At 38.6% G+C, this 24656-nt stretch overlaps 1 protein-coding gene across 3 annotated transcripts; it reads left to right on the top strand.

The window, feature by feature from the left end:
- Nucleotides 1–516: 516 nt before the first annotated feature.
- Nucleotides 517–23702, top strand: EXTL2 (exostosin like glycosyltransferase 2). Of its 3 annotated transcripts, none has more exons than XM_021666968.2 (6): nt 517–580; nt 783–940; nt 6938–7015; nt 18124–18551; nt 19172–19242; nt 21665–23702. In XM_021666968.2, exons 3-6 carry the CDS (start codon nt 7011–7013, stop codon nt 22151–22153), a joined length of 993 nt encoding a protein of 330 aa, XP_021522643.1. In that variant the 5' UTR covers nt 517–580; nt 783–940; nt 6938–7010; the 3' UTR covers nt 22154–23702. The 3 variants fall into 3 exon arrangements, with proteins under 3 accessions (XP_021522643.1, XP_012321884.1, XP_021522642.1); XM_021666967.2 differs by lacking the exon at nt 517–580 and adding an exon at nt 3021–3072 and having other exon boundaries at nt 603–940; XM_012466461.2 differs by lacking the exon at nt 517–580 and having other exon boundaries at nt 602–940; nt 19175–19242.
- The last annotated feature ends 954 nt before the right edge of the window (nt 23703–24656 follow it).

Below are 24656 nucleotides of genomic sequence, written 5' to 3'. Positions count from 1 at the left end.
TCAACGTTTTTCTTTCTTTCCTTATTTTTTAAAGAGACAGGGTCTCACTTTGTCACCCAGGCTGGAGCGCAATGACAGGGCCAAGGCTCACTGCAGCCTGGAACTCCCGGGCGCAAGTCATCCTCCCTCCTCAGCCTGGGAGTAGCTGGGACCCAGGGCGTGCGCCACTACGCCTGGCATCAATCAATGTCTTTCAAAATAAAGGCTGTTAAACGTATTATATAAAAGAAGCTTTTTACTGGTAGGTCCTACGAGGCGTGCATGATTTTTAGATTTGGTTGATGCACTGTTTCCCCCACAATCTCAACCCACGGAAACCCCGAAACTCTAGAATTCGTGCAGGTCCCTTTCGCTTCCAGGTCACCGCCCGGGCAGCGGCCGCCGCTCTAATTCTTGTCAGAACCTCTGGGCCAGTTTCAGGAACGTGAAGGCAGAAGCTGGCGCCTCTGTTGGATGTGAGGGCGTGCGGAGCGCGGGGAGGGGAGCCCCACTGGCCTTTCCTGGGCACCCGTGGTCGATGGGACACTCCTTCGGGCACCTTTCCGGGAAGTTGTTTAGCTGAGGGCAAGTGGTCCGTCACGTGAGTGATTAAAAGTTGTTACCTTGGAGAAGAAATGGGGGAAAGGATTGGCGTTCGGAGGTGGGCGGAAACTACAAAACCGAGCTTCTTGGGAATGCCTTTTAGGCTAACAGGAAGTGGAGCGTCACCGAAAGGGAGGGGCGGCCACTCGGGGACTGTCCCCTGCTCCAGGCGCTCACTTTGCGGGCGGCGCTTTTTCCAGGTTGTTAATCCAGCGAATAGGGAAGGGTAGATGCAAGCTGCTTGATTTAGGAAAAAAAAAAAACAAAAATGAGCAAACGAGACGCCCCTTCCGTTTTATGATAACCAAGCTGCATGGAAACAAATCGGCTGGCCCTACTGCAATCTACTGCACTCGAGGTAAGAAGACAGCAAAATTCTCCAAATTTCTCCAAAAAAAAAAATTCTCCATTTTTTTTTTTGCAATGAGGATATATACATGGTTTGCTCTTGTTCTTGGAACTTTGTGTGCCTGTGTGGGGTAGTAATTAAGTGGTTTTATTTTTGAAAATATGTACTTATTCTACAATTTTGAAAAATGTTCATGTTAATTAAAACTGCTGTGTAAAAACAGCTGGGTTTCAGAAGTTCTGAGAGGAGTATTTTGTCTTTGCCTTTGTTACCGTATATTTCATTATTTTAATTTAAATGTAGAAATATTTAAAATTAGTAGCGTTTACTCTTGTTTTGGAAGGAAGTTTTTGTATTAGCTGTAGACCTTGAATCTTACTCTGCTGCACTGCTGAGGAAAAAATAATTGGGTGCAAACTAGATAGTTTAAAGATAAATAATTCTATGGTAATTGCATTTTTCTCCCAACGCCTTTATTCGATATGATTTAAGTTGGGGGACAGAAGGGGAAGTACATAGAAATAAATTTCAGCAACTGATTTCCAGCATAATCCTAACTCATCAAGGTCAGCTGCATTTCTAACTTAGGTTTTTGTATTCTGTCTTTAAAAATAAATCCTATATTTTATACTGTATTGCTACAAATCAGAAATTGCTTAACTGGTTTATGGAGAAACCTAAATTACCCCTTTTCAAATAGTTTTGAAATAGGTACAAGAAATTGAAGTTTAATTTCAGTTACAGCAGTTTCCAGAGACTCCCAAATTCCCCCACTTCCCACCCCCAAAGATACATGATAGGTATTCCCATGAGGACCTTCTCCTTTCAAAAAGTGACAGTGATGTCTTCACATCTTTCAGTCTTGAAGAGCATAATGACCAAATTTAAAACTAAAGACATTTTATTTGCAATATAAAAGTGTAGGTGGACACTATTTAAATCAGGAAAAGTTCCATGAGTGAAAAACGTTAGGCTGTGCCTCACTTCTTTTGTCATTGTGAAATAGTTTGTCCCATATATGTTGTCATATCAAAGTTTGTTTCATTCATTCAACAGTCATTTAATGAATGTCTACTATGTGCCAGGCTCCATGCTGGGTACTGGGGATACAAAGCCAGATAAGTCAAAGTTCTTTCCCTGGAGGTATTTTATGGAGGTGAGAAGTTGCGAAGAGAGGGGTGTTTTGACAGGCAAATCAGCCCAGTATTTTAGAACTGTGTGATGTTTAAAATTTACTCAAGGGATGCCCTTGGAGTGGTGTGGAGGGACAGCTATCAGTCAGTAAGTCTTTTTTTTTTTTTTTTTTTTTGAGACGGAGTTTCGCTCTTGTTACCCAGGCTGGAGTGCAATGGCGCGATCTCGGCTCACCGCAACCTCCGCCTCCTGGGTTCAGGCAATTCTCCTGCCTCAGCCTCCTGAGTAGCTGGGATTACAGGCACGCGCCACCACGCCCAGCTAATTTTTTGTATTTTTAGTAGAGACGGGGTTTCACCATGTTGACCAGGATGGTCTCGATCTCTTGACCTCGGGATCCACCCGCCTCGGCCTCCCAAAGTGCTGGGATTACAGGCTTGAGCCACCGCGCCCGGCCCAGTAAGTCTTTCTATATATACTAAGCCATTCCTTTTGCCTTTTCAGTATGTTGTATTGGAAAATCAAAAATGATTCTTCAACTCTGTTCAAATGGTCAGTATCTTGCAAGTCACCAATCAGAATTCTTAATTCCTTTGTATGTTACTAGATTGAATAAGTTTATAGGATCATAAAATAGATATACTAATGAACATTTTAAAACTAAAAAATGGATTTCTACCCTGAACTTTTAAATATGTTTTTATATTATCTCCTACCAACTAATTACATTAGGTTAGCTATGCAGACTCTATGGGTGGAAAAACCCGAGCTGCTCAGACATGTGATTGAGGATTCTGAGAAATGAAAGCAGAGAGAATTAAGGGGCAGAAGCTCATCTCAGTCATGGTTCCAGCTCCTTTTGGGCAATCATCAGCAAGGAGTAGGAAAAGTGCTATCTGTCATTCCTCAGTAATCAGCCTTGGCATTTATCTGCAACCCTGTTTGCCCCTTTTAGATACTTCAAATTGAGTGCCCTGGGAACTGTTGGTGAAAAAGGAGTTGAAAAGGTACATGAGACTACAAATTCTTATGAATCTAGAAATTGGATACAAATACATATTGCTAACATGTTCAGATGTTTTGCTTATGCCATATATCCTCTGGTTTCAAATGTGGTGTAACATTAGGTAGTTGGGATCATGTGCATTTATTTTGCTTCTGAACCCTTGAATTAGGATTCTCTAGAGGGACAGAACTGATAGCATACATAGATAGTATGTATGAAAGGGAGTTTATTAAGGAGAACTGACTCAAAGAATCACAACTTGAAGTTCCACAATAGGCCATCTGCAAGTTGAGGAGTAAGCCAGTAGTGGCTCAGTTGGAGTCCCCAAACCTCAAAGGTAGGGAAACCGACAGTTGAGCCTTCAGTCTGTGGCCAAAGGCCTGAGAGCCCGTGAAAATCCACTGGTGTAAGTCCAAGAATCTAACAGTCAAATAACTTGGAGTCTGATGTTGGAGGGCAAGAAGCAACCAGCACAGAAGAAAGATAAAGCCTGGAGGACTCAGCAAGTCAGCTTCTCCCACCTTCTGCCAGCTTTTCCTTGCCATGCTGGCAGCCGATTGGATGGTGGCCACTGGGTCTTCCTCTCATAGCCCACTGACTCAAATGTTAATCTCTGCTGGCAACACTCAGTAGCACCTAGGTATATCTAGAAACAATACTTTGCATCTTTTAATTCAATCAAGTGGATGCTTAATATTAACCATCACAAGTCTACCCCTTGTCAACTTAAACCCATACACATTTCTTGAAATCATACCTAATCTCCAAGTAAATGAAACTGCCTTTGCAAAAAATATAACTGAGGAAATTATGACAGTGAAAGATATCAGACCTAACCAACTCCATCTTTCTTCTAAACCTCTAAACTGTCCTTGTTCATTCCTTTGGAAGGAATTTAGTTTATAGTTTAAATAATAGCCCTTCCCAAAAGCTAAACTGTTCTTGTAAAATGATTGAAAGGCCAGCAGCCACCAAGTTAGGATGAGAGGGGTTGGAATTCTAAATATTACTAGCCATTATTCCAGAGGTCATAAAATTTGCAACTTCTCTAATTACTCTGGAAGATAACATCACTATTGTGAACCTAAGATTGCCCTTTTGAGATGTCTTTTCAGGTTTTTCATTTCTCATAACTGAATGGCTCCACCTGGACCTACCAACCAGATCTGTGGCCCCCACCCTGGAGCAGCATAAAAGGACAGCTTCGACTCCCTAAGATTTCATCCACAAGCTAAATTAGTACCCCAATTCACTGGCCCACTGCCCACCAGATTATGCTTAAAAACTCTGATTCCTGAGTTTTACAGGAGGTTAATTTGAGTAGCAATAAAAACTCTGTTCTCCTGTACAGCCAGCTCTGCGTAGATTACTCTTTCTCTATTGCAATTCTCCTGTCTTGATAAATCTGTTCTGTCTAGGCAGCAGGCAAGGTGAACCCATTGCATGGTTACATAAAAGCAATAATACAGTCATAATTATGCCTAACAATACAGCTATCCTTTATATAACCAGAAGCACACTAATCCTTAACTTAAATGCTATTACATAAAGTTAACAACACTTAAATGTTGATATGATGTCAATAAATGTCACATGATACAGGAAAAAGAGGGGAAATAAAATTAAGATATTTTGTTAATACAAGTGTACATATGCATAAACATATTCTTAATAAAATAAGGAGGAAAACTCATGACAATTAGAGTCCTTTTTCTGTAACTGATCACGTGCTCATAGCAGATATTGATCACTGCCTTCTTCTACTACCCATTCTGTATTACCTTTGCTTTCAGCAAGAACCTCAGCAGGTCATAGTTTTTTACTTGGTAGAGTAAATTGGTACTTCAGAGAGTGGGGCATTTCTACAAAAATACCCCAAATGTGGAAGAGACTTTTGAACTGGGTAACAGGCAGAGGTTGGAGAAGTTTGGAGGGCTCAGAAGACAGGAAGATATGGGGAAGTTTGGAACTTCCTAGAGATTTGTCAAATGGTTTTGACCAAAATGCTGATAGTGATGTGGACAATGAAGTCCAGGCTGATGTGGTCTCAGATGGAGATGATGAACTTATTGGGAACTGGAGCAAAGGTCACTCTTGCTATGCTTTAGCAAAGAGGGTGGTGGCATTTTGCCCCTGCCCCAAAGATCTGTAAGTCTTTAAACTTGAGAGAGATGATCTGAATTTGGAACTTGTATTTAAAAGGGAAGCAGAGCGTAAAAGTTTAGAAAATTTGCAGCCTGGCTATATGGTAGAAAAGAAAAACCCATTTCTGGGGTGGAATTCAAGCCAGCTACAAAAATTTGGATAAATAACAAGGAGCCTAATGGGGAAAATGTCTCCAAGGCAGGTCAGAGACCTTCACAGCAGCTTCTCCCATCAGAGGCCCAGAGGTGTGGGAAGGAAAAACGGTTTCATGGGTTGGGTCCAGGGCCCCACTCCTGCTCTGTGCAGCCTTGGGACTTGGTGCCCTGTGTCTCAATCATGGCTAAAAGGGGACAAAAGCTCCGAACATTGCTTCAAAGGGTGCAAGCCCCAAGCCTTGGCAGCTTATACATGGTGTTGAGTCTATGGATGCACAGAAGTCAAGAATTAAGGTTTGGGAGCCTCTGCTTACATTTCAGAGGATGTATGAAAATGCCTGGATGTCCAGGCAGAAATTTGCTGCAGGGGTGGAGACCTCATGGAGAGTCTCTGCTAGGGCAGTGTAGAAGGGAAATGTGGGGTTGGAGCCACCACAAAAGTCCCCACTGGGGCACTGCTTAGTGGAGCTGTGAGCTGTGGTAGACCCACAGACAGCTTGTACCATGTGCCTGGAAAAGCCACAGGCACTCGAACGCCAGCCCGTGAAAGCAACCAGAAGTGGGGCTGTACCCTGAAAAGCTACAGGGGTAGAGCTTCCCAAGACCATAAGGGCCCACCTCTTATATCTGCATGATATGGGTGTGAGACACAAAATCAAAGGAGATTATTTAAGGACCTTAAGATTTAATGACTCCCCTGCTGGATTTCGGACTTGCATGGGCCTGTAGCCCCTTTGTTTTGGCCAGTTTCTCCCATTTTGAATGGGAGCATTTTTCCAGTGCCTGTACCCCCATTGTATCTTTGAAGGAACCAACTTGCTCTTGATTTTACAGGCTCCTAAGCAGAAGGGACTTGCCTTGTCTCAGATAAGACTTTGAACTTGTACTTTTGGGTTAATGCTGGAATGAGTTAAGACTTTGGGGGACTATTGGGAAGGCATGATTGTGTTTTGAAATGAAATTTGGGAGGGGCTAGGATGGAATGATATGGTTTGGCTGTGTCTCCACCCAAATCTCATTTCGAATTGTAATCCCAATAATCCCCACATCTTGTGGGAAGGACCCAGTGGGAGGTGATTAGATCATGGGGGAAGTTTCTCCCATGCTGTTCTCATGATGGTGAGTGAGTTCTCACAAGATCTAATGGTTATAAAAGTGGCAGTATTTTTCCTGTGCTTACTGACTCCTTCCTGCTGCTTTGTAAAAAAGGTGCCTGGTTTGCCTCCTACCATGATTGTAAGAGGTCTCCCTAGTCATGTGGAACGATGAGTCAATTAAATCTCCTTCCTTTATAAATTACCCAGTCTCAGGTATTTCTTACAACAGTGTGAAAACAGACTAATACAACCATCAATAGAAAGATGAATACCAAAATATAGCACCAACCTTACTGGAAGCCATCATCTACCTGATTGCCTAAATCTAATTTTTAGAAGACAGAATAACAAACTTTAATTTCTAAAATAACTCAAGGCTTCTGGACAGTGACATTGAAAGCATGTTTTTTTTTAATTTCCTGCTGACTGACGGAAACATCACAGAAAATTCTTTGATTTCTCTTAATAGTGACAAGAGAGCCTACTTCTGTCAATCACTGAAGCCATAAGGAAATTTTTTTAAAAAATTAAACTTCAACACAATGAGGTAAGTACAATATTTTTTGGCTTTTGTTTAATTGTTGTAAAGTACATATATATAAAATTTATCATCTTAATGGTTTTAAGTATATAGTTCAGTAGTGTTAACTGTTTTCACATTGTCATGCAACTGATCTCTGGAACTTTTTCATCTTGCAAAACTGAAACTTTATACCCACTTTATACCCAGAAAAACAACAGTCCATTTCTCCCTACTCCCAGTCCCTGGCAACTGCCATTCTTCTTTCCGTTTCTATGAATTTGACTACCCTAGGTACCTCATAATAAATGGAATCATCCAGTATTTGTCTTTTTATGACTGCTTATTTCAATTAGCATAATGTCTTCAAGATTCATCGATGTCATGGCATGTATCAGAATTCCCTAATTTGTAAAAATGGAATACTAATGTCATTTTGTACCTGTGTATCACATTTTCTAAGTGTGTTATCCATTCCTCTGGCAATTGACCTTTAGGTTGCTTCTGCCTTTTGGCACTTGCAGATAAGGCCACAGTGAACATGGGTGAAGTTCCAGTATTTTCGTCTGAGAAAAATTATTTCTTATAGAGTTGGTTTTATTTCCTTGGAAACAATAGTTCTTACTTAAGTCAAAATCTTGGACAATACTGATTGTCCAATACTCTTAAGTCTGTTGAAATAGTAGTCCAGGTTACATTACAGAATGAAGTCAATACGTATAGAGTTGAATATTTTTGTAGACCAGAACGAAGCTGGAAATAGAAACTAGTCAAAAGACCTAGAAAATAAAAAGTGGCTCAAGTGAGAGAGTTTTGAGAGTTTGATTTGGACTTGCCACTCTTTTTGTGGCTAAGGAAAAATCATTTAATACTATATTCTCAATCTCAGATGTCTTGTCTACAAAATGGGGTGGATATACTTTATTTTCTTTCTTTCTAAAAATTTGAAACATTATCAATATGAGTGACTCTATAACATTAGGCGGGGAGAGCTCTGACAACTTTCATTAGTAATGCTCAGCTCTATGAGAGCAGGAATTGGGTCTGCTTGCTTACTACCATCCCTAGCACCTACAGTGCTGACTGAAGGACCACCCTGGATATTTTGACCTTCCCCTAATGAAGTAAGAAAGCTCACATGAGATGGGATTGTGTCCATCTTAGGTTCAATACCTAAAACTATTGATAAGTCATAATTCATCTGTGTGAAATCCATTTCTCTTACAGAGTGATTTTGGAAATGAGTTTATTGCTGAAAACCAATATTGGATAAAAAAGAAAGGGTTCTATAGAACAGAACAGGGATCTATTGCCTGACAAAACAGATTCAAATGAAAAGCTCCAGTATCCTGGAATGGTAAAAGTACAATATTTGCAGATGTACTTTGTTTCCTTTTGACCCATTTCTAGAACTAATTTTGCATGGCACTGTACTGAGCTAAAAATGCTTTTCTATTTCTAGGCTTTCCTCTTAGGATGCGTTGACTCCTTGGATCCTATGAGTCATGGATGTGTTCTTCTTAGGAATAGGGCCACTCTTCTGCTGCTCTAATATATGTCCATGGGATTGGTCATCTCCAAACATCATCATCATCATTACCATCATCAATAGCTACAATTAATTGACTATTCCAGGAGATCGGTGCAAGGCTAGAAAGAACTTTTATCTAGCATAATTCAGACCTGCACAGTTTGAAAGTAGAAAGGACCTTATTGTCTACCTCAGTAGCAGATAGCTGGATTGAAGGAAGCAAGTGTTGCTTTAAAATGACTTTTGCATAATATTTATGTTATTTCCCTGTAAATCCGTGATAATAAAGCAAACTCTAGTTAATTGATAGTAGCTGCCTGAAGCATTGTTAAGAAGGAATAAGACACTTTGTATAGGAAAGAGGAAGAGGAAAACTAGAAAATGCCAGGATTGATGAGCAGCTTTTGCAATGCATAGGTTAGGATTAAGGAGGGAAATAGAAACACAAGCACTTGGTATCTGATATCCTGTTTTCAGTGCTGCCCTTGTTCATTCTAACCTGATTTACCTGTTAAGAAATGGCTCATTCAACCTGGCTGCCAGAAAGAAGACTTGATATTTAATGTAATCAGCACACAGATGCTTTCTTCACAGCTTGCAGTGCTAAATGACCTATTGCAGCAAAGGCAATATATTCAAATGTGATGTTGAAGTCCATGTAGCTACTTCTCAATATTTTAGGAATTGTTTATGAACTGTAGTCTAAAAAGTATAATAAGGGCAGGACTAGGCCTTCTGAATAACAAGGTTTAAATTGGCTTTCAATAATCATATATATGTGTAGCCAGTTCTGTCAATAGAAAAGACGGATCACTTCTTCCCTAATAACTAATTTGTAACACAGTTGATCCAGATTGTAGTCATCTAAATGATCCATTCATATCACTGTAATTGGCCATAAACACAAGATCACAAGATGAATCTGTGATACTGCTTGGACTCTTTTATTATTATGAATATATTCCTATTCCTGCCTTTACTGCTGTGTTTATTATTAACACAAAATAACTTAGATTATTTTGTTTTAGACTTGTGAAAAAAGTAACAAGAATTAAGAAGAACTTCGTGAGAGTAGAAGAGCTCCTTAGGAAAAAGGGAGGTGAAATCATTTAGGAAGGAGAGCATAAAATTGGTAGAAAATGAGAAGAGCTATATGGCATTTCTAAAACAACAGTGAAAAGAATGACTTTCCTGAATGTGGGTAAAACCCTAAAGTCAAAAACTCTTCCCAGAAGCTTGTATAGCACCTGGAAAAGACTTGTGAAAACTGACCTTTTCATATACCATTTCTGGCATTTTGTATTTTACAATGAAATAATTCTAGTTTATGCTGCTTATAATTTTAAGGGAGGAAGCTTACCACGGGCAATATTGAATTGAGTTGTGTGGTGTTCTGACTTAGTTTTCTTTTTCCACCAATTGTCATGAAGTCTATAGTTTTTGTCACTTTCTGAACCCAAACTAAATTTTCTTTTCTCAACCAAGTTAGACTTGTTTTTCTGCTTAAATCATGTATGCCGCCTGCTGGATTAGTAATATAGGTTCTGGTCATTATGACCTGCTAAACTTCCTTGGGGAAATTCATAAGGATGATATTATCCAACAAATGATGTTTTCCCCCAAGGCAAATCAGCTCATTCACCAAGAGCTTTCATAGAAACAGGAATATTCAAATATATTTTAATGCAGAATATCTTTGAAAAGATGTTAAAAAAAAATCAGAGATCTGAGATATCTTTTATTTATCAAGTGGCTTGGCCACAGAACTGAACGTGGCAAGGGGGCCTGTGTGGTCTGTGTTTGAGGTCACATTTCATGACATATTCTCGTCACCAGATGGGTGATGACCCAGGTCTTCTGTGTAGGCGATGGTGGCTTCTGTACTGTCTAGTCTTAATTGGGCCTTAGTTTGCATTTAATCTGAGTTTATTCTGTTAATGTTTCAGGCATCCATTGACGTTTAGGATAATTTAGACATAAATTTCCTCATTTCATTCAACTATAGTGTTGCGAGCACTTAGTCAAAAAATGGGCCAGACACTGTTCTGGATTATAAGGAATGACAGAAAGTTACATTAAGACTGAAAAAACAGCTAGAGAAGAGTTGATAGTTGAAATACCAGAAAACAAGGACTAGAAACACAGTATTCAGAGTTCACTGGAACATTCGGGATGGAGAGTGGTGAGGGAAACATTTACAGGAGAGGTGATATTTGAAAGAGTTTTGAGGGGCAGGGAATAGGAGTTTGTCAGATAGAAAGAGAGAAGGGTTTTGTGAGTAGAGAAAAGAGCATGTACCAATACATGGAGTCAGATTAGCTCACTACATGTAGGTACCATTGAGGGGAAATGTCTTTTGGGAATTTGGCACCACATGCCCTTTTGCCTCAGTTTGAACAGTGTTGGTCATCTGCATGCCATAAACCTGGTTAGAAACTGCTCATTGGTTGTACAGCTGTCTCTTCCAACTTCCTTTTTGCACGCTCTTACATGTATCAGCCTAGGTTTGCATTGGCCTCTGTATTCCACCTTGGAATGACTTTATCTCTTGACAGCTGAGGCCTCTTTTCTAAGCATTCACAATTCTATATTCATCAGTTTATAGGCAAGTACATATTCTGGAAGATGAGCCAGAGGAGAAACAATCTGGATAGTATGAGGCAAATCTCATAGTGAAAGGCAGAATAGTTATCATTCTTCTACCATCTGTGGTATCAAAATAAAAATGACAGCTTCTCATTGTACAACACCACGTTGCTCATTGCTTTTCTACCTTATGAGTCAGAGAACATAATCTTCGTTCATGCTCTGCACTGGCATATTTGTTTTCAGCTTCTCTCTGGATAGTTACTGCTTTCCAGTCTGAAGGAACTAGCCTTGAGAAAAGTCTTTCAACAGCGTTTCTTCTAGGGAATCTTGATAGATTATGTAGTAAATAACTGAATAGCAGATCTTTGGAAATTCAAATTGCCTGGTCCTTTTTAAAATGTCCGTTACATAATTTGTACTGTTGTTTAATAGACTATGTATTAATTTACTTTCTTATACTATGTCCACATTTAAGAAAATTACTTATAATTTCAAATAATGCTCTTTCAAAAGCTACTTCAGTTCTCAGGTATTTAAATATTACTGACATAATGACCCAGCAATTCTACTCCTAGGTAAATACCTAAGATGAATGAAACCATATGTTCACATAAAAACTTGTACACGAATGTTCATAGCAGCATTATTCATAATGGCCAAAATTTGGAAACAATTCAAATGTTTATTAACTGATGAATTAAGAAAATGTGCTATATCATATAATGGAATGTTACTTGGCAATAAATGAGGTAGTGATGTATACAGCATGGATGAACCTCAGAAACATTATGCTAAGTAAAAGAAGCCAGATACCATGGTCCTGTGTTGTATGATTCCATTCATAGGAGGTGTCCAGAATAGGTAAATCCATTGAGACTGAAAATAAATTAGTGGTTTCCTGGGGCTGCGATGGAGGTCAGGGGTTAAGGGAAGTGAAAATGGGGAGTGACTGCTAATGAGCCTGGGGTTTCTTTTTGGGGTGTTGAAAATGTTTTAAAATTAAATTGTGGTGATGGCTGCAAAACTGTGATTATATTAAAACTTACTGAACTGTATACTTTAAATGGGTAAATTTTATGGTATGTGATCTCTCCTTAAAGCTACTAAAAAAAACCCCTTCAATATAACAAGTATACATTTTTATATTATCTTAATGGTACCTTAGTGACAGTCTTGTGTATTAATTTTTTGACACATCCGTGCAGAATTTACCATAACATATAGTGGAAAGAGATGTGGACCATGCCATCAGAAGGTTTAGAGTCTTGCCCTGGTTCTCCTGCTGATTAGCCACGTGGAGCTGCAGGACCTTGGGCAAGTTCCTCATCCCTGGACCTTGAGTTATTTATCTGTGAAACAATGAAGTTGGCTAAGGAGGGCTCTGAAGTCCCTTTCAGTTCTCTGAGTTTCTGTGTTTGTGCATTAAGTCATGTAATTATGTAATTGTTGGGGCAGTATTTTTTAGTTGTTGTGTTTGTTTGTTTGTTTGTTTTTTGAGATGGGGTCCCACTCTGTCCCGAGGCAGGAGTAGAGTGATACAACCACAGCTCACTGCAGCAGCCTCGACCTCCTGGGCTCCAGCTATCCTCCTGCCTCAACTTCCTGAGTAGCTGGGACTACAGGCATGCACCACCACAGGCAGCTGATTTTTTAATTTACTTGTAGAGATGGAGTCTCATGACATTGCACAGATTGGTCTCAAGCTCTGGGGCTCAGGCGGTCTCCTGCTTTGGCCCCCTTAAGTGCTGAGATTACAGATGTGAGCCACTATGCTTGGCCTCCTGGGGCAGTTGTAGAGACAGGGCTTTGTCTCTTACTGTTTGAGTCTAACTGATAGCAGTAGGATTTTCAGAAGCCCCTTCTCTAGTAGTCCTCCCCATGATGTTTAAGTGTGTCTTATTAGGCAAATTATATGTAGATGGGGGTTTCTCAACCTTGGCATTATTGGCATGTTAGGACAGCTAATTTTTTGCCATGGGGGGGCTGTCCTATGCATCGTAGGATATTTAGCAGCATCCCTAACTAGATAGCAGTAGTATCTCCCCTCCAGTTGTGGCAATCAGAGATATCGCCAGACTTTGCCAAATGTACCCTGGAAGGCAAAATCATCCCCAACAGTGGTCCCGAAACTTTTTGGCACCAGGGACTTGTTTTGTGGAAGACGATTGTTCCATGGATGGGTATTAGGGGATGGTTTAGGGATAAAACCATTCCACCTCAGATCATCAAGCATTAAATTCTTATAAGGAGCATGCAACCTAGATCCCTCACATGCGCAGGTCACAGTTCACGATAGGGTTTGCACTCCTGTGAGAATCTAATGCCACAGCTGATCTGACAGGAGGTGGAGCTCAGGTGGTAATGCTCGCTTACCCATCGCTCACCTACTGCTGTGCAGCCCAGTTCCTAACAGGCTGCGGACTAGTACTGGTGTGTAGCCTGGGGATTCGGGACCTCTGGCGTAGAAGACACTAAGTAACAGTGTATTAAAATAACTAAAAGGATGTGTTCTCTATCTATAAAGAACTAATGAATTAATATGCCCAAAAAATATCACTGGGGAGTCTTTGCTTTTTTAGATAATAAGGAGAAGAGGAAGGATTTTAATTTTGTTTTGCTGACATTTACTCTATTTATCAAAGTTATATTTACTGTAGTCATGGGGATGGGAGAAGGACAGAAAGGGAATAGACTAAGTGCTGTCAGATCCTTTTTGGAATGAGGCAGGGTGTCAGAAAATATATACAGACATAATTTTAAAAAGGAAAAACCAAAACCTAAAGGGAAAATTTAGGAATTGGGGGCAAGAAAACTGAGAGGTGTTTATGTTTACTTCTTACTTCTTCCCGAGTAAGACATAGGTCATCCAGATGTGCTTTTCTCATAGCTCTCATTGAAAGCTCAGAGCTGCAAATTAGATGATAGGTTCTTTCTCTAAAAGAAGAGCAGAAGAGCACTAAAAACTGTGAAATCCACTTAGCCATAAAGTCATCATTATTCTCCAAATTGTACTGAAGCTGCTTCTCATGGGCCTATGATGGAGTTGTAGAGCTCAGCTCTTCTCAAAGTGCAGTGTGTCACTTGCACTACAGTCTGTAAAGTGCTTGTTCTTCATACGTTACTATGCAAACTAAAAAATTTACATAATTTTATTGGACTGCATTATTTAATAAATACCACATGAAATATTTACACTATGTTTCTAAAGACTTAAATTATTCATATCTCCTGAAACCTTTCTGATACAGGTAAAATTGGGGGATTAGAAGCTATCTGAGAGGAAATTTCTATGATGGTACGGAGGATAAACTCCTACTTAAAAAAATACATCAGAGGGAAGCAGTCACTCACGAGTGTCTTCAACAGTGTATATTTATAGTAAGCTATAGTAATTAATCTGCATTACTTTTTCTGGATTAAAACTGTGAGACAGTAAGTTTTTAGTGTCTAGAGATCAGAAACACTTCTATGTAAGTTTTAAAATATGCTATTCCTACTCTGCTGCAGAAAATGAATATAAAGGTCTTAATCGTGGTATACTACAATGCAGTTAGTCAAAATGATCCTTTACTCTCAGTACTTATAACTGGTCATTTTCATATAGAACTGAAAATATGTTTTATGGGACCTACTTTTCATTTGTATTAAAAGGATTTTCAAGGACTTTGAACCAAGATTATTAATTCATAATGATTTGTCTTTGACCACATTAATGGTATATGTTGTTTTAGCAAGAAGGTACATAAAATGGAAACATGGTACACTAAAGCTTTAAATTACCATCCTTGTAAAATAAACATGGAAAAGCCAAGGTTACCTTGAAAATAGTTTATTTTATTTATACCTTAAGAGTGAGGCTATGACAGAAGCAGAAACAGAAATTGCTCTTTTTAATAGAACAAGCCGCAGAGAAAGTCCAAGAGAGATACCCTTGAAAGCACTCTGAAAAGCTTACTTTAAAGGTGACATTACTTTTCAAATCTGAACTGTCGAAAAGTGAGACTGCCGAATGGCATTTATCTTCTCCTTGTCCTTGTGAACAAACGCTTCCTTCGCTTGCACATGTCTGAGCATACTGTCCCATCATGGAGAGTATGCCCCTGTCCTTGCAATTCTCTAGTCCCCATTCTCATAAACTTCAAAGGAAGATGTTAAAGACATGGTATGTATGATCCCTCTACATCCTTGAGCTATAGAGAGAAGACTTTCTACAATTATAAAACACACCTCACAACATGAAACAAAGTTACAGAAATATGATGGCCACTAACCCAACCACTGCCAAGTCTCCTCAATGAAAAACAAAATGTTGAGTAGGTATCATTTGGAAAGTAAAGTGAGATTTCATTTGAAATAGAATATTCCAAAACTATACTATTCAATTCCAAACTAAATTTAGACTAGTCTTAGGATTGCCTATGGAATGATGGCCTAGCTTCAATTGCCTAACTTTATCCCAAGACATGAAATCAGTAGCTTAGATATTACTGTGTAAGTATACATGCAGTGCACTTTTCCAAGAAAAGGGGAAGTACCAAAAATGAAATATACAGAAGCAGTGTTATACCAAGAAGAGTAACAGTAGCTATTTACAGTTAGTATACTTCAGCTGTGGTTAGCAGTGAGCAGTCTTTTCCAGCTGTATTACATCTGTCTGTATTAAGCAATAGATGATAGTAATTGTTTATCATATAGCCTAAGAAGAGAAATTGTATCAGAAGTGGGGATGAGAAGGGATAGACTATGGATTAATTAAGGTCATCAAGAGTAATATCCTGCCTATTCTTTCTAAGAGATCTATTTTTTTCTTAAAGGTATTTTAAATATGTTGTTTAGAAACTTCTGATTGGTTTTTGTTTCCAGTCTTTGTTTTCTTAAGTAAATTTCTTTGAATAGTTCATTTTCCTCACTTCTGGCTTTGTACTTGAATAGAGTACTAAAATAGATCCAAGATATGGTGAAATGGCTATGAAGACTCAGTTGCCAAAGTACAAAACAAGGACCATACCCAAAATGCTTCTGGTGGCTTGTGGAAGAGTAAGTAGCGTGGAATCAGAAGCAGAAATAGCAGAAGATTGAAAAACAGAGATAACCGAAAGCCAACAGTGCTACAGTAGGAGTCAGCAAGCATGGAAATGAAATGTTATGGAATCCAAGGAATGAGAGTTTTAAGCATCTGTAAAACTGTGAGGCTGGGCGTGGTGGCTCACGCCTGTAATCCCAGCACTTTTGGAGGCCAAGGTGGGCAGATCACCTGAGGTCAAGAGTTCGAGATCAGCCTGACCAACATGGAGAAACCCCATCTCTACTAAAAATATGAAATTAGCTGGGTGTGGTGGTGCATGCCTGTAATCCCAGCTACTTGGGAGGCTGAGGCAGGAGAATGGCTTGAACCCGGGAGGCAGAGATTGCAGTAACCCGAGATCACGCCATTGTGCTCCAGCCTGGGCAACAAGAGAGAAACTCCGTCTAAAACAAAACAAAACAAAAAAACTGTCTGTGAGATTTAACCTTTTCTTGTATAAGCGAGGGATCTGATTACACAAAAATTTTTGACCATTGGATATCTAGACTGTACTTATGAATTTGCTCACTACTATTCTATGGCTATCTCTGGAAGACGCTTTAGGTACACTAAGAAGATGAGACAGTACATAGCTGATAATAATAACTTGTGATTTGTACTGTGAGAGAGGTTGCTGCGGAAGCTCAAGGGCTATGCCTCAGTTCAACCTGGATTTAGCACCAGGCATTACACGCCCAGGCCCATGAACAGCCTAGGCTCTAGGGGCAGATTTTCCTGATGGAAATCCTAGCACCATTACTTAAATTACTTGGTAATCTTAGGAAGGTTAATTATTCTCTACAAGCATCTAAACTATTAAATGGGAATAATAATAATAAATAATAAATTAGACACAATGGCTTCCTATCTGGCATATAGTAAAAGCCAGACTCTTTAATGAGGATCAGAGGTCCCACATAATCTGGCCCTTGCTTATCTTTCTGATTTATTCTCTTTATAAAAAGATTCTCGGGGCCGGGCGCGGTGGCTCAAGCCTGTAATCCCAGCACTTTGGGAGGCCGAGGCGGGTGGATCCCGAGGTCAAGAGATCGAGACCATCCTGGTCAACATGATGAAACCCCGTCTCTACTAATACAAAAAATTAGCTGGGCACGGTGGCGCGTGCCTGTAATCCCAGCTACTCAGGAGGCTGAGGCAGGAGAATTGCCTGAACCCAGGAGGAGGAGGTTGCTGTGAGCCGAGATCGCGCCATTGCACTCCAGCCTGGGTAACAAGAGCGAAACTCCGTCTCAAAAAAAAAAAAAAAAAAAAGATTCTCAGCTACCCCAGATTATCTTTTGAATTTGTTTATTGTGCTCTCTATTTCTCCCTATCATCTCCTCTGCTACTAACAGCAGACACCTTTTCTATCTCATTAATTGCTGTATCCACAGAACCTGGAACAGTGTGGGCACAAAGTGAGTGCTCAGTAACTATCTGTTGAATGAATAAGTACATACTGTGGCATGTGAAGCACATAGTACAGGGTCTGATAAGTAATAAACCTACCATAAGTGTTTGCTGCCTCATGTATTATGGCTCTCTGTATGATTTTATTTGGGAAAAAGTCTGCTACTACAGAAGTGTAAATTTGAAATTAATATATTACTAAGGGAAATATAATCCCAGTTGAAAAATAATCTCAGTTCTGGAGATTTCATGATAAAGTGAGGGCAAACTTTTAAATGCTTAACTTTTCCACTTTGGGGTGTATAACATCTTTTGTCTGCAACTGCATAACGAGCAGGGTGAGAAAGGAGGAATATTAAACTCTAGTGTTTAAAAATGTCTTAGGCCAAATTGCCTTATTGAGGAGGGAGGGAGAACTGAATTTGAATCAACTAAAATAAGATTGATATCGCTCCTCATTGAAAAAAAAAAAAAACCATGAAAACACAGGGACCAGTAAGAATGCTAACATTCTGTATGTCGTTTCCATTTCTACTCTAGGTGTTGCCACATCTGCAAACTTCCTGGGAGAGTAATGGGGATTCGAGTGCTTCGATTCTCTTTGGTGGTCATCCTTGTATTACTACTGGTAGCTGGCGCTTTGACCGCTTTACTTCCCACTGTCAAAGAAGACAAGATGCTCATGTTACGTAGGGAAATAAAATCCCAGGGCAAGTCCACCCTGGACTCCTTTACTCTCATAATGCAGACGTACAACAGAACAGATCTCTTACTGAAACTTTTAAATCATTATCAAGCTGTACCAAATCTGCACAAAGTGATTGTGGTGTGGAACAATATTGGAGAGAAGGCACCAGATGAGTTATGGAATTCTCTAGGACCCCACCCTATCCCTGTGATCTTCAAACAACAGACAGCAAACAGGATGAGAAATCGACTCCAGGTCTTTCCTGAACTGGAAACCAGTGGTGAGTTGCAGTGGAGTTCTCAGCCTGGAAGGGCTGCTGCTATCCAGAGCTGGGGCAGGCATGGGAATTTCTGGCCTTCTGGTTGTCTTATAACTGTCTGGAGAAAAATGAAGGAAGTTAGTCCTAAGAATGCACTTTGGAAAGCTTGGGGACAATTTCCAAGATGTCAAGAAGCAGTTTCCTGGTCAAGATGTTATTATTGTAATAAAGGATATGTTATAATTACATATTATTGCATTACAGCTGATAGTAAGATGCCGTTTAGATTATGCTTAATATGTTTTTTCGCCACTTCTCTTTTGCTCCCATTCCTGACAGTTTCATGAGGTTGCAATTTGCTTAAAAGAATCTTGGCTTTATTTATTTATAGGTTCAATAGTTTCTAGGATGATGGATGATAACTACTTGATTATTTTCCCTTCAGGCAGTTATACAACCAGTTATGATACCAAAAAAAAATTATTTTTCTACTGGACAAATCTCCCCAAGAATACATTGCTTATTTACTTAGTGAGTCAGAAAATACTTCATTTGAATGATCTGTGTGAACACTATTGTATTTTACTACTTTTGTTTTCATTTCCAAACTATTCAACTTACATTTTTGTCCTTTATTTTAGCAGTGTTGATGGTAGATGACGACACACTCATCAGTACCCCAGACCTTGTTTTTGCTTTCTCAGTTTGGCAGGTAATGTTGCTGTCTCCTTTATGAAACCGTCTTTTTCAGGTCTTGTCTAGTACTTAATCAGGGCAACATGGTTAATATAAAGGTTACCTAAAATATCGTAGATAATATTTGTCTAAAAGGTGGATGAATTTGTTATAGGCTAATCAAGATTTCCTGAGCTTAGTTCAGCCAACCTGAAAGTTATGGGATCTTTTATCTAGATTTAATTTATACTTTGGTATATTTTGGGAAAAGAGCTAGAACTACCTTGCAGAGAACAATGAGGAAATGTTGTGGTTTAGCAAAAACTAGAATGAGGAGATATCTTGCACAGGCCACAGACATGTGTCTCAAATGGTAAGGGGATTTCTATATTAATATTGTACATAACTTTTAATAAAAGGAAGTTATTTATTACCTCCACAAAATTTAATCCTGGTTCTGAGACCGTTGTTTAGAAATTTTGCAGTAATGTGTCTCAAATGGTAAGGGGATTTCTATATTAATACTGTATATAACTTTTTATAAAAGGAAGTTATATATTACCTCCACAAAATTTAATCCTGGTTCTGAGACCATTGTTCAGAAATTTTGCAGTAATGATTCTACATGTACCATTGTGGTAGGAGGGATTTGTTGTTTTGTTGTTTCGTAAATCCTAGCTTGAATGAGCAGGCATAAATTGCTCAGTATCCTATAAAAGCAGCTGTCTCCTATTGAGTATGCGTTAGTAATAGCTAACTTTTACAAGTTGCACTATCGTTACCTGAAACCAGAACTTCATAGAAGTACTCGGAAGCCGTGTCAAATAATTAAACACTGTGCTACCAATAAATGATCTAATTGGCACCATGGTAACTTTTAAAATTAGCTTCTTGGGATATAACAGCATTAGATATTAATGGCAAGTGGTCACAATACTCTGCAGATATCAGCATTTTTAAAACTCCAGTTTTTAACTTCATGCCTAGTGTGCTGATCAACAAATTGAAATTTTTCCATTTCAGCAGTTTTTTCCAGCCCTGTAAACAAAAGCTTCTTGGGCAAAAGGTTCTAATATAGTACTTCTATTGAAGCTTGAAAATCAATTTGTCCAAAATGTAAAAATGGAGGCAGAACGTGGGGACTATGGTTAATTGGAACTATCTGAGTAACTTATAAAGATGCAAAAATATGATTTCAGGGTTTATTTCTAAAAATATCAAAAACAATTTCAATCCACTGACCAACTTGAATTCAGTCCAACCCAAACCCTGTATAGCGTAATGATGTGAGGTGTATGTAAGCAAGCAGGATTAGAGTAGACATTCATCTGTGTCTTTGTATTTGCCCATTACCTCCACTTTCAGTATTTTCCCTTTTCCCCCTCTAGCCAACTGTGAAATTTCTTTCATTCTCCTCGATTGTGTAAATAGCTCATCTTCTCTGAAGCCTCCCAGCCTTTATCCCCCAATCCCTGACCTGCCCCTTTGCCTCCCAGCAACACAGTTGTCATTCTACCCTCAAGGTTCCCATCAGATTTACCCAGCTGCACTTAACAACTTTCTCACAGTATTGTAATTCCTTGTTTGCATATCCATGTTATACCCCCTCTACCCTCTCTAGACTATAAGTGCTTTGAAATAGGATTTAACTCAGCCTAATTTGCATGTGTGTGTGTCCCTAGTTCTGTGTCTGTTCAATAAATGAATGAAACTCAAATTATTTATGAGAGTGAATGAAACCTTTCCACCCTGTAAGTTCTTACCTCTTTCCCATGCTTCAGTGTTTTTCTTTTGTTTGTTGATTGTTGTTTTATTTTTAGTCCCTCTCATCGACCATCTATCCTTTCATCAAAGATTCTGATGTATCTTTCTCACATATATATAATATAAACATGTATTTTATATAGATTAATATAAACATTTATTTATATTATCCCTTTTTTAAAAAACGGAAACACTCAGGCTGAAATGGGGTAAAATATAACATTGTTTAAAATCAGCTGTAACTTTTATGAACATCGAGATCAATATGAAAAACAGATAATCACACATGTAGGTCCATAAATTTATATACTCCTAAGAGATTAGAACAAATTTTCAAAATGATTCCATTATCTCTTATCTCCTGCAATAAATAGCATTCAGGCAGTCAGCTTTTCTCGCAGCAGATTTTGAAGGACTGGACTCTTTGGTGACTGGAATTTGTTAATATCAGATAATGTGTGAATTAGGAGAACATTAGTAAGGGTAGAATATTTGTTTTCAGAGAAATCTGGGTTGTGATGCAATTTGACTTGTAAACGTATCAGAACATAGATTTATGAAGTTACCCGGAGTTAGTTGAAAGGAAACGGTGACAAATCAGTTTCGTTCTCTCTGTAATAATAAATCATTGCCTTTTCCACTATGTCTTCTGTAAAAATATGTGACACTTAGTTGTTCTTTTTCCCTCTTTTCAGCAATTTCCTGATCAAATTGTAGGATTTGTTCCTAGAAAGCACGTCCCTACTTCATCAGGTATCTACAGTTATGGAAGTTTTGAAATGCAAGCACCAGGGTCTGGAAATGGTGACCAGTACTCTATGGTGCTGATTGGAGCCTCATTCTTCAATAGCAAATATCTTGAACTCTTTCAGAGGCAACCTGTAGCTGTCCATGCTTTGATAGATGATACTCAAAACTGTGATGATATTGCCATGAATTTTATCATTGCCAAGCATATTGGGAAGACTTCAGGGATATTTGTGAAGCCTGTAAACATGGACAATTTGGAAAAAGAAACCAACAGTGGCTATTCTGGAATGTGGCATCGAGCTGAGCATGCTCTGCAGAGGTCTTATTGTATAAATAAGCTTGTTAATATCTATGATAGCATGCCCTTAAAATACTCCAACATTATGATTTCCCAGTTTGGTTTTCCATATGCCAACTACAAAAGAAAAATGTAAAAGTGAAACAAAAACAAACCTGAAAACTGCTTGGTATTTGAGTAGCTTCTCCATGCTATGTATTTTTTTAAGCAACATCATGAACTTTTATCTACTCCAGAAATCTCTACAACAGAAAAAAAGTACAGTGCTTCTAGGATATAAAATTCACATTACTTTCAAAAGCCAAGAAGTTGGGCTTATCCAATTAGGTCTTCTTATGAAGAGTTTTCATCTGGGGATATAACTCCTTGGTCAGTGATTTTATTGTTTACATCCTGAGACTGCTCTACGGTGTGTTTGACTCCTGGCATTTGCCTTAAGGACCTATAGCAAGCTGTTTCTAGGATCAGAAACTCAAGAGAGGCATTTCTCTGCTTTTTCACTGACGGTCAATTGTTTTCATTTGAAGCCTGAAATGCCTCGTTAGTTAAAGTCTGTTGTATGGGGTGAAGCCATGTGAGAAGAGAGTAGTCTCAGTCACGTATGAAGAGGAAACTTTGCAGCTACTAGTGCTTTCCTTGCGTCCCTGCTAACCAGCTCTTCCAGGACTAACTCAGTGTAGCATGTTTTTGATGTAACCGTCAGTGCTTTTATTTTTAAGTCTTTTGTGACTGGGACAGTTAATTTTAGTAGCGAAGAACGTCTAGTTGTTTGCTTGATTTTTGTGAACATTTACTGCACGGATCACAAAACAATATAGCTTATGTTTCTTATATGCAACTTATATGCAGCAAAGAGTAAATGTGTTACTAGATTCGGGTAGTGCGTTTTGTCACTGAAACAGACCTTGCGAATGAACATTAATTCTTATGTTTTATGTAATGTATGTGTTGTTTAAGAAATGTACAAAAAAAAACCTTCTGAAAAAATGAGTAAGAACTGGCAGAAGTTAAAACCTTTGTATTAAAAGATCTTTATTGTTCAAGCATTGGTTATCTTCCGGATACTAATAAGTTGTATTGCAAAGCCAAACACTTGCATTTACAACTTAAAAAAAAAAAGATCCAAGGTACTATTCATCATGATGAAATTTCAACCACATGCAAAGAGGAGAAAATAAGAACCGAGCAATAACAGAGGAATTCTGTGAGGAGTCTACGTCAGTTCATTGTTGAGCTGCCCACTCTCTGTTATGTGAATTAGTATCTGTGTTCCACTCATTGTCTGTAATTAGTTCTTGTTCATAAGTGGGGCCAGGAATTCTTAAGTAGGCCTCTGTTTACCACCTTTTCTTTCTCCTTTCCCTCTTCTTCCTCCTTCTCTTCTTATATAATGCCAGTATATTCTCAAATTTGCAAAGCTGTGAGAATATTAAAATAATCATGGCTAATGTTCCAATAATGAGGTCTTTGTGCATTTAGTTCAGTGTATGATGGTTTTTTTTTTTTTACATTGAAGAGTATATGTGTCTTAATGCATTCAGATTTAAAAAGAAGCAAAAACAAAGAAAGTTAGAACCTTACTAAAAATTGATAATGTCAATTATCTGTTTTGTCCAATATTGGTAGTACTTTCTTGCCTCTTATGATTCCTCTAGTAGATAAATAAAATAAACTTTTGCCATCCATGTGTTCTATGTTAAGTAAGCAGACTCATGTTTTTGTGCTTGGTCTTCTTACACATTTCCATATATGATCCTCTAATATGTTGCTGAGAATAAGGTAGAGACATTTGTCACATTACCCATGAAAAAATATTCCCAGATTTTATTTGCCATCTTATGTTTTTAAACTTGTCTTAAGCATCACATAGGTTAATCATATCATGGTTTCAGCTATTATAGAGCAAATAATATGAAACCAAAATGCAGTTCAGTCTATATTACAAAGACTCTTGCATTGTACCTAGACTCCTACTAAAGCTGTTTTTCCCTGAACACCTCTTTTTCTTGCCCCAAATGATCCAGAGAAGAGATGCTCAGGTTTAAAATCTTGTGAGAGAAGCAATGCAGCATACGGGGTCAATTGTGCACACTCTGCCATTAGGATACATGCGCTCAAATCCTTGCTAGACCTCTTAACTACTCAGTTTCCTCATCTCCAAAATAAGAAGAATATCTGTCTGGGGTTTGTTTTAAGGAATAAATGAGATAACTTGCATAAATATAGCACAGTGCCCTGCTCATTTTATATGTTCAGTAAATGAAAGCTGTTGGGATGAAAGTGTCATTGACGCAAGGACAGAGTTAATCCTTCCACTCACCAGCTAGATGTTAGGAAAGCCCCTAGGTCCAACAGGTGAGACATTCAGGAAATTATTTACATTTAACTATGGGCAAGAAACCATGGCAATTTCACCTTTTTTTCATTATTTCAAATACTGTTTTTTCTTTTTTTGAGACAGAGTCTTTTCATTAGAGCAGTATATATTCATTCTAGCAATTCTGGCATATTCGGGAAAGCATCAAGAAATAATTAAAAGCCCACTACCCCAATTAACAATAGCATTTTTATATGTATTCTCACAGACTTTTTTAGGCATATGTTTTGCTGGCATAGTTTATTTGGTATTTTATTATATA

This window comes from Aotus nancymaae, unplaced genomic scaffold (genome assembly GCF_030222135.1).
Source record: "Aotus nancymaae isolate 86718 unplaced genomic scaffold, 86718_ANA_hifiasm-v0.15.2.pri h1tg000117l, whole genome shotgun sequence".
Taxonomy (NCBI): domain Eukaryota; kingdom Metazoa; phylum Chordata; class Mammalia; order Primates; family Aotidae; genus Aotus; species Aotus nancymaae.
The sequence above is the reverse complement of the archived record's forward strand: the minus strand, read 5'-3'. Positions and strand labels throughout refer to the sequence as shown.

Bases quoted from the DNA above. Each gene is read 5' to 3' on its own strand.
- EXTL2 (XM_021666968.2), top strand. The intron at 18,552-19,171 runs GTGAGTTGCAGT...CCTTTATTTTAG, and splicing joins TCCTGAACTGGAAACCAGTG to CAGTGTTGATGGTAGATGAC. The intron at 19,243-21,664 runs GTAATGTTGCTG...CCCTCTTTTCAG, and splicing joins TTGCTTTCTCAGTTTGGCAG to CAATTTCCTGATCAAATTGT.